The sequence below is a fragment of the Antedon mediterranea genome, chromosome 1 (assembly GCF_964355755.1).
Source record: "Antedon mediterranea chromosome 1, ecAntMedi1.1, whole genome shotgun sequence".
NCBI lineage: Eukaryota > Metazoa > Echinodermata > Crinoidea > Comatulida > Antedonidae > Antedon > Antedon mediterranea.
Window position 1 is genome coordinate 11706125 of NC_092670.1, and position 9930 is coordinate 11716054.

The 9930-nt window shown below is 36.9% G+C and overlaps 2 protein-coding genes across 2 annotated transcripts; one reads left to right on the plus strand and one right to left on the minus strand.

Annotated features, from left to right (window-relative positions):
• The first annotated feature begins 221 nt into the window (after positions 1-221).
• Positions 222-4912, plus strand: LOC140046543 (small ribosomal subunit protein uS14m-like). Its single transcript, XM_072091233.1, has 3 exons — positions 222-343; positions 918-1106; positions 4159-4912. The coding sequence occupies exons 1-3, from the start codon at positions 287-289 to the stop codon at positions 4339-4341; spliced, it is 429 nt and encodes a 142-aa protein (XP_071947334.1). The 5' UTR covers positions 222-286; the 3' UTR covers positions 4342-4912.
• Positions 4913-4930: 18 nt separating this feature from the next.
• LOC140041581 (cytochrome P450 2J4-like) lies at positions 4931-7302 on the minus strand. The gene is made up of 4 exons (XM_072087646.1): positions 6948-7302; positions 6085-6740; positions 5322-5694; positions 4931-5169 (listed from the first exon to the last, which is right to left on the minus strand). The coding sequence occupies exons 1-4, from the start codon at positions 7300-7302 to the stop codon at positions 4991-4993; spliced, it is 1563 nt and encodes a 520-aa protein (XP_071943747.1). The 3' UTR covers positions 4931-4990.
• Between the last annotated feature and the right edge of the window lie 2628 nt (positions 7303-9930).

A 9930-nucleotide genomic window follows, 5' to 3' on the forward strand; every position in this document is an offset into this window, starting at 1 on the left:
ATAATATGAACGGGTTGTCGCATTTTTTTTGCACAGAAACAGGTAATCAAATAATAATAAGTAATATACCTTATACTTGGTTAGTATATTTACTTTACAATACTTTCAAATTGTATCTATTTACCTACTATGAGATTGTCAAATTTGGCATTGGCCTATAAGAATTTAAATAACGGAGCAAAGATTGTATATTAATTTGGTAGAAAAAAGTAAGTAAAACTATAGACTATAGAGGGGTAATAATCCTTTACTTTGATGATGCATTCATGCGTGACTGTGTGAAATCATGGCGAATTTGTTAGGCAGAATTTTTGTAAACATGACTTCAAAGTGCTTGAATCAGGTTCGTATAATTTTCTTTTCATTGCTTATGCAATGTTTTGTGAATTTAAGTATACTTTTGTCCATGAAAAACCAATGGGTAGACCTACCCTAGAGCCTAGCCTGACTGTGACTGCCAACTGGACTGGCCTCACTCACGAGTCGAGACCGGCACCCTCCTACCTAGCCTAGCCTAGGCTTAACTAGCCAGAAAGCCGAAGGGTAGGCTTAACCAAAAAGGCAACATTGACTTTTTAGGTTTAGTACGCAATGGGCTGCCGGTTGACCTATGTCATATTATATATAAATTACAATATATAAGTAGGCCGAGCGAGGACCTATTATAAATAGAATTAGATGTTATATTAATTAATTGTGAAAATACAGTATAGGCCTAGGCTAGGCCTCTAGTAGGCCTAGGCCTACTGCACTCAGTAGCCCTTTGGTGGCATATTTATTAATTAATATTCTTTCAGGGGATAATAATATTCAAATATAACTCAAACATACTGTAAAATAAGCCTCTAGGCCTAGTTGATTTTGAACAAAGAAATCAAGCCACTAAATATAGTAATATACTTGACATTCTATTTTAGGTTGGTACTGTCATCGGACAGCCATTGTTATCAACACAAACAAGTCAGGTGACATCAGTCAGGACACGTTATGTAGATTGGAGAATGTTACGTGATGTCAAACGAAGGCGGCTTGTAAAAGAAATGGGAAGAGAAAGACGCTCCATCAATGTTCTTAGAAAAAATGATATATTGCCTGCAGAACTACAGGTAAGTCGCATCAGAGTTTGAATCTTAACATTTACGCCCGTATTCTTAAACCGGACTTTAGTCGTAGTTCAAGCTAAAACTAAAAAAATGACGTCATTTTAATTCATAAACCGAACTTCAACTAAATCACCGACTAAATCAGGCCAACCTCGACTAAATCGAGACGGATTTTGATCGATTTTTTGAGTCCTGGAGGGGGCAGACTAAATGGTCAACTAAATGGTTTTTAAACGATGTTTATAAAAAAACGTAACAGTCATTGAATTGTTATATTGGCCAGATATTAAAGAATGAAATATCTATATTTATATTAGCTTAATTAAATATACATTGGTATAAATTATAATAATGAAAATCATCTTTATTTACAACTGTATACAAATTACATTATTTTCTTCGCGCAAGTCCGACTTGAGCTACGTCACGCCATAGCGACAATGGGAGATGTGGCAATTCACCACGCGATGGAATGTTTAGGGGGCCTAGCGCTTTCTTGTCACGCTATGAAGTGCGTGGTTCGTGGCGATCATACTTTGTTGGGGGCCTAGAAAATATAAAAGTTACCGTACCGCCATGGTTCCTAAATATATTTTTAAGATTTTATTTTTTGTTAATCAAATATACTTCACTGTTAAATTAATACTGATATTGTTCTAATAATTAACGATTAAAATTATTTTTCATGTATATAGTCCTGATGCGTAAAAAGTGTTGTAAGAAATGGAAAGTGATATCAATGCGCAAAATTTCGTCTGCTCCTCAAATACTCTCTTGTCATTGGCCAATGTATAGCCTTTGTTACCCAGACGTGTGCAACTCTACTAAAAGCTCGACTTCATTAAGTCGAACTGCAAACTTCGACTACTTCGTTTTTGAATCGAATTTGAAGTAATAGCTCGAACTACGACTTTTCCAAGTCGAACTTCGAACTACGACTAAAGTCCGGTTTAAGAATACGGGCGTTAAATACAGAAGCACCCCAAGGTTTCTAGAATCCACCTTGTCTTTCTGTAGCATCCATTTGACAAATTTAAGGTGCATACTCATACATAGTATGAACACTGAGTATAAATATTAGTAATCTTATACTTAGTATAAGATTACTAGTATTTGTATTCAGTGTTGTCCCAAAGCAGGTTTAGCTAACAAGATTTGCCAGTTACGGTAGCTCCAACCAGTACTGTATATTAAAAATAGTGATAAGATAAGATAAGATAAGATAAGATAACTTTTATTGATCCTCAAAAAGGAAATTCATTGCTCGTCATAATAACAAAGAAAACACAATAAAAACAAATATAGCATAAAACCATTCATATAAAAACATCTAAAAAATTACAATATAAAATTATCTTCTTGACTTCCTGTTGTACTGGATGATACCGGAGGGAATAAAGGATTTAGCAAATCGATTTGTTTTCACACTGAGGAGCCTCAATCTACCACTTGGATTAAGTTGGTCTATGATCACTTTGTGGAGAGGATGAGAGGCATCCGACTCAATGCGTTCGAAATCTTTCTGGAGGTGTTCTAGGTGCACATCGGTAAAGGAAGGCAGTTCCAGACCAATCATTTTACCAGCCCGACGGATGAAAGTTTCAAGGCGTCCTTTATTCCCTCCGGTAACATTACCAGCCCAACAGGAGAGGCAATACGTCCAAACACTACATATAACGGATCTATAGAACGAAAGTAACATCAAATCACAGGAGTTAAATTTATATAAAGTTCTCATACAATACATTCTGGGACTTAATTTTTTGCTGATGAAGTCTATATGGTCTCCCCAACTCAGTTTATCATTGAAAACAATTCCTAGATACTTGTACTGGTCAACAATTTCAATTTCTTTACCTTTGATAGTGATTGGTTGAAAATTAAATTTATGTTTAGTCCTAAAATCAATGATCATCTCCTTTGTTTTTGATGCATTTATTTGGAGATAATTATCGTCACAAAATTTAACAAATCTTTGTATTTCGCTACGATAATTTTCATCATTGTTTGAAACTATGAGACCAATAGTACTAGTGTCATCAGCGAATTTAACAACGGGGCAAAGCTCATCATTTAAAGATCTGTAATCCGCCGTATACAAGGAATATAATTTAGGTGCGTTGACAGTACCCTGAGGAACACCGGTGTCAGAGGTTACGATTTCTGACTTAACACCATTAATATTAACAAATTGTTTTCTATCACAAATGAAATTTAAAACTAAACGAACAATCGGACGGGGAAACTCCATATTCAACATTTTGTCTGCTAAGATATGGGGTTGTATGGTATTAAACGCAGATTGAAAATCAAAATACATAATACGTGCCGAGTGGCCTTTCTTTACATTATCTAGATGTGAATACAATTTATGTAATTTGAAATAAATTGCATCACTGGTACTACGGAGTGATCGGTAAGCAAATTGCAACGGGTCTAACACTTTTTCAGCATAAGGTTGCATAATTTTTAAAATAATACGTTCCAATATTTTCATCGCGACAGACGTGAGTGCAACGGGTCTCAAATCATTCATGCTGTTAATCTTAGGTTTCTTAGGTACCGGTATTATGCATGAAAGTTTCCAAATATCCGGAGATAAGAAAATTATAAATGAAAATTCTTGTCTATTAAGTTATAGCCCTAGCCTTTAAATACAAGAGTAATCAGGCTGATTACTCTGATTCAGCCTATATTTTGTAAATTGGATTGATAAAGTACAATGTACTTTTTTTGTATTCAGTGATAAATCTTACATTAACAGATCACTTATGATTTGGTAGGCCTACTGTACTTTCACTTAATTGTCCGGAATTGATTTCTCTATTGGGAGAACACTGAAGTAGTCTATCAAATAGAAATCATAATTTCATCTGTCAAAGAAAGGAATGAAAATTTATTGCATCTGGAAAAAAAAATGACTTCAGAAAGTGCTATATTTGTTGATCTCAATTTTACTTTTTCCAATAATGAAACTCATTTTATGTTACATTTTGTGTTTAGTAAATAATAATAATTTATGCATCCATTCTAATTAGTGGTGTTAATTTTCCAGGAAGTAGCACATCGAGAAGTAATAGCCTTGCCACGAGACAGCAACTACATTCGTATACGTCACAGATGTGGGTTAACATCAAGAGCACGTTCTGTCCAACATAGGTGGAGACTTAGTAGAATTATGTGGAGACAAATAGCAGATGGAAATCACATGGCAGGGGTCATCAGAGCGTGGTGGTGAGGTCTAACTGCACTTATCACACATTATTGCAATGATTAATCAAGTTCATTATTGGATCTGATACTAACGCTTCTGTTGGCAATTTAAGACTAAGAAGACATTCTAAAATATTAATATCAAGTGATACCACTGATTACTCACCTGTATACTGTATGGCAAAGCATACTAAATGCTTTGGTGTCATGAGTAAAATTGAATGGTGACCAGAGTAACATTGACTGGTGACCAGAGTAACATTGAATGGTGACCAGAGTAACATTGAATGGTGCGTATAGTAACATTGAATGGTGCCTAGGGTAACATTGAATGGTGCGTATAGTAACATTGAACGGTGACCAGAGTAAAATTGAACGGTGACCAGAGTAACATTGACTGGTGACCAGAGTAACATTGAATGGTGCCTATAGTAACATTGAATGGTGCTTAAAGTAACATTGATAATTGCCCAGAGTAACATTGATAATAAACAGATTGTAGTGATAATTTTCATACAATGCAAAAAAAATGTTTATCAAATAAATTTGATTCTATTAAATGTAATTAATTAATTTCTCCATAAAATTCTCTTGAATTTAGTAGGAAAAAACAGTAGTCATAAAAAAAAAGCCAATAGGCAGGATATAATTGCTCTTATATATCTTCAATATATTTAGCGAGGAACTGCACAAACTCTAAATGGAGCAGGTGAAAGAGTGAGTCCATTTATGCCCACAAGACTAGGTTTTGGGTCTTCTTCTGGGATTTTAAAATTAAACTCCTGCATTATCTTTGACAATATAACAATAATTGTAGACATAGCGATCTTTTCACCAACACAACATCTTTTACCTGAAAAAAGAAATAATAACATGTTATGTATGACAATTGTAATATAATTGTTGGAGAGGTTTTAGACTGTATTGAGACTCTACTCGTTTGTTGTACTTATACAATACAATAATACTACAGGAACAAAATTAAACATATGTAACAATTTATCTATAGATCTGTCAATTCACAATTTGTGTTGTGTAAATTCCTACCTAAACCAAATGGCATGAATGCTTTTGAAGAAATTACGGTCTTCTTTTCAACCGAAAGAAATCGTTCTGGCCTAAAGTTAGTTGGATCATTCCAGTACTGCTCATCATGGTGTACAGCCCATAAGTTCGCAAACACCCAAGAATCATGAGGAAACAAGTGGCCTTGAATTGACATTGGCTTTGATACCTTCCGAGGTAGTCCAAGCGGCGAAACGTTGGCATGGCGCAAAACTTCCATTATAGTTGCCTGAGTATATGGCAGTTTCTCATAATAAGATTGTAGCGTTAGTAGTTGATGCTGTCGTGTTACATCATCCACTTCCCTTTTAATCTAAAAAAGACAGATTCATTATTGTTTTTTAAAGTACACAGACTTCTGTTAGTATGAACACATTTCTGTCAATATATAGAATTTTCAGTCAGTATGAATGTCTGTCTGTCAATATGGACAAACTTCTGTCAATATGGACAAACTTCTGTCATAACCAACACAATTCTGTCATGTGTAAATATAAATACATTTCTGTCAAACTGACAGTCAAGTCAACTTTTTTCAAGATGAAAACAATTCTGTCAACAGGAACAAACGTCTGTCAATATCAACAAACAAAGATGATTAAACTCAGTCAAAGATGAAAACAAATTCTGTCAAAGGAAACAAACTTCTGTCAATATCAAACGTCTTTCAAGATGATAAACTCAGTCAAGATGAAGGAGGAACTGTAATTAAAATGACAAATGTTTGAAATATTTCACTTACAGCTTTTTGCTGCTCTGTGTATTGTGTCATGTAAAGTATTGACCATTCTAGAGCAGTACTTGTTGTGTCAGTTCCCGATGCAAACATATCAATAATTGCTCTTCTTACACGGGTTTCAGTTCTTTTGTTTGGTACTCTGTCAAGTTCTACTTCATCTGTTAAGAAAGCGTCAATCAGATCTCGAACGTTGATTGGGTCATAACTTTCAATATGTTGAGAGATTTCTCCATCTATGAAATCCGTGAAACTCGTAGCAAGATTTCGAAAATTGCTATACAAAGGTGTGTAATATAAAAACGGTAGAAAATGGCCAATTGTTGTACCAGAAACACTTTTACCTAATGCTTGTAAATTACTAAGAAGCGATCGAAAGTTGTCATCGTCGTATTCGAAACGATGCCCAAAACACAATGCACACAACACGTTTGACACTGCCATATTGATTGGTTGGCAAACATCAATAGCTGCTCCATTATGTTGCCTTATAAGGTCACAGAGTTTTCCACTCTCGAAATTAAGTAACTTTATCAACTTTTGTTGTTTGAAATCGTGTAGGAATCGCAAAACAAATTTTCTTGTCTCTTTCCATTTTTCTCCATTTTCCCAAAGCAAACTACCTATAGAAATAAGCATTTAGAAACATTACTTTCTCATGTTCTTTATTAGGAATGTAATTTGTTTTACTAAGTAAAGATCCCAGTAAGAGAAGTTTACTTGGGGAATCCTTCAACATCCTTGTTTAACCCAATACCTTCGCCCATCCAGTATAGACTGTAGATTACAATATGCTAGTACACAGAGCATTCAATAATTCAATAGCTTACCGTCATTAGAAAATGCAGCTTTCAATAAACCAGGAGCAGGTCTGTTCAAAATACCCCCACTTTTAGTAAAAGCTGACTCAATAGATTGCAAATCATTTAACACCACAACATTCATAGGTCCCAACTTAACTCCAATCACTGATCCGTATGTCTTTGCCCATTTAGTGAAGGTGACATGCGCATTACGATCTATGCTTAAAGCGTTCCCAAAGATTGGCCACCGTTTAGGCCCAGGAATATGTGTTGTTGTCGAACCCTTGCTTGCATTCATACACAAAAGGCACACGCATGCGGCTATCAGTATCACTAGTAAGCCTGGTGAAAACCAGGAGCCTACAAGTACAATCGTTTCCATATCTTAGCCTTTCTATAGTATTTGTTATGTTGATTGATTACAATGATTGATTGCAATGATCATAGTACAAATCAAAGTAATGCAGACTTTACTGTTTTTGTAACGCATTGAAGCGTTAACATGTACCGGACCTCTATAGTCTGTTTTCCACTAACCGAATTTATTCGGGCGAATCGGTACAGTGTTAGAAACGGTTTCGATCCAACTCGGCCCTAAACCGCAGGCCCGTAACCAGGGGGGGGGGGGGGGATCGGGGGGATCGTACGATCCCCCCCGCTGAACAGCGAGTTCCGCTTGGCCTCCCACTTTTTTTTTGCTGGGCATACTAACACAACACGACGATTGTTCACTACAGGCCTAGTCAAGCCTTAATAAATTAAATTAATATATATATATATATATATTTTAACTAAAATATAAAAACCTAACACTAAAATTTACAAGATAAGTTCTATTTCATAACTGCTGAACATCGTGGTTCTGGAGCTAGCGAGCTGTACACAGAGCATAGTTGTTGTTTGGTTGACATAACAGGGTATTCCCCTACACAGGTCTCCGCGTGCGTGTGTGACGTGCCCAGCCAGCTGCTTGATAGAGAAAGCATGCAGCTCACACGGACGCAAGTGCAAGATGCAATGGTTGAGTGAATTCAGGAATCATCTTAATTCCATGGTTTTTTACCTAAACACCACATGATGGTGAATATGCCTGTTAAAGTCTCAATGATACGATCCCTAATGTACCATGTTGTTGCGAGGAGGCTTGAAAGGAGGAGGGATCTAGCCTAATTTCGGTCGGCAAGAGAATGCCGTCCTCTGACAATATAAGGTCGGCAATATTAAGGTCGGCAATTGAAATTTGTGGGCTGGAAATTACACCAACAATATAGTTCATAAACAAAAGAGAATAGCCGGAAATGCGATTTGCGGCCATAGGCCTATAGAGAAAAAAAATTCGAGGGTATGGTTCCAGTGGCGGATCTAGCGGGGGCGTATTTTTTTTTTAATTAAATAGATTTTAAAAACACGTATCGTTTCGACGGTCATCAATCACCGATGGTTTGCACATTTTCATAGTGAAAATAGTACGTCGGAGCACATCGTCAGCTTGATCGCATTCCACCAAGCATGTACGTCGACATCCTTTGTGTGTAAAAGGAGCAAGTTGATAAAAGCCACGTGGTGAGCTTGGTCGCGTTCCACTAAGCAGGCGGCATCCTTTGTGATCGTCACTCCCGCATTGTAGAGTAGCGGTACCTCAGACGATCAATAGAGTTGATGAAGCCACATGGTCAGTGCTACTATACTACGCGCCCATTTATTAAGTACAATAAAAACAAAGGCTAGGACTGTATGCCTATGAAAATTATCCCGTTAGGGCTAAATTTTATAACGTATTACTATTAAAATATTAACAATGCTGCAGCATTTCATGACCCTTGTTGTTTTATTTGATTTCCCGTCGATGATTCTCATAAACACATCGCGATGACATCATGACAAAAGAGGTGTTTTGTTTTTTTCAAATCACTAAATATAATGTAATCGAGCCGGACCGCTAATTTTTAAACGATCGTTTAAACCAGGTCGTTGAATATGCCGTGATTTTAATTGTCAAAAACATGACCGTCAGCAGTCGATGGCTCGGAGTTTCGATAAATCTGTCGTCGCATGTGTTGCGTGGTGAAAACACTCTCAGCAAGTTTGCTTCATTAATATGCATGAGACTCTGTGACGACCCGCTTTAACGTGACGTAATTTTACTTTAGCTGCATGCGAAGTATAGTGACCGCGATCGACCCGGCGCGCGTGTAAAAAAATAATACCGGCCTAGACTAGGGCAAGTTTATAATAATATAAAGGTGAAAAACATTGTCGCGTTGTAAAAATTTAGATGTAAAGTACAGGCAAGTTGTTAGCTTGCTTTTGGTACCCTAGGTAAGTATCAGCTGCATATTCCACATGTCGTAATTTGCGAGCTTTAGAGTGTTTGGTAAATGACATTATGAATTGTTTGTAAATCGTTTTAAACGACTTACAATGCGCTAGAATGCCAAAATTTCCAGGGGCCGTCGGCCCCTGGATCCCGACCGGGGGCCCTTGGCGGCCCCCTGGCCCCCAGCCAATGTTTGCTCGCTTCGCTCGCAAAGCTACGCCACCCCTATTTCAATATCCTGGATCCTCCCCTGGGTTCCACTAAACAACTTAACGATCCACCCCGCCGTCAAACCTGGTTACGGCCCTGAACCGTCTCGGCCAAAGTCAAGTCGGCCCCAAGTCAACTCGGCCCCACGTCACCTCGGCCCCACATCAACTCGGCCCCACGTCAACTCGGCCTCAAGTCAACTCGGCCTCACGTCAACTCGGCCAAAAACTAATCCGTCAACTCGGCCTCTAAAAACTATGAAACGCAAAAAGTGCTAATATAGTAGTTAATATTATAATGGCAGGATATAGTACGGTTATGCCTACATAATAGACGAAATACAACGGAAAATTCAATATAAATGATTATATAATATTAATTGATAGGTAGTATTTATTTATATTGTTTGAAACAAACAAATATTTCTTCACATTTTGTATACAGGAATCTGTCGAAGAAGACATTAAAAAAAATAATATTTAA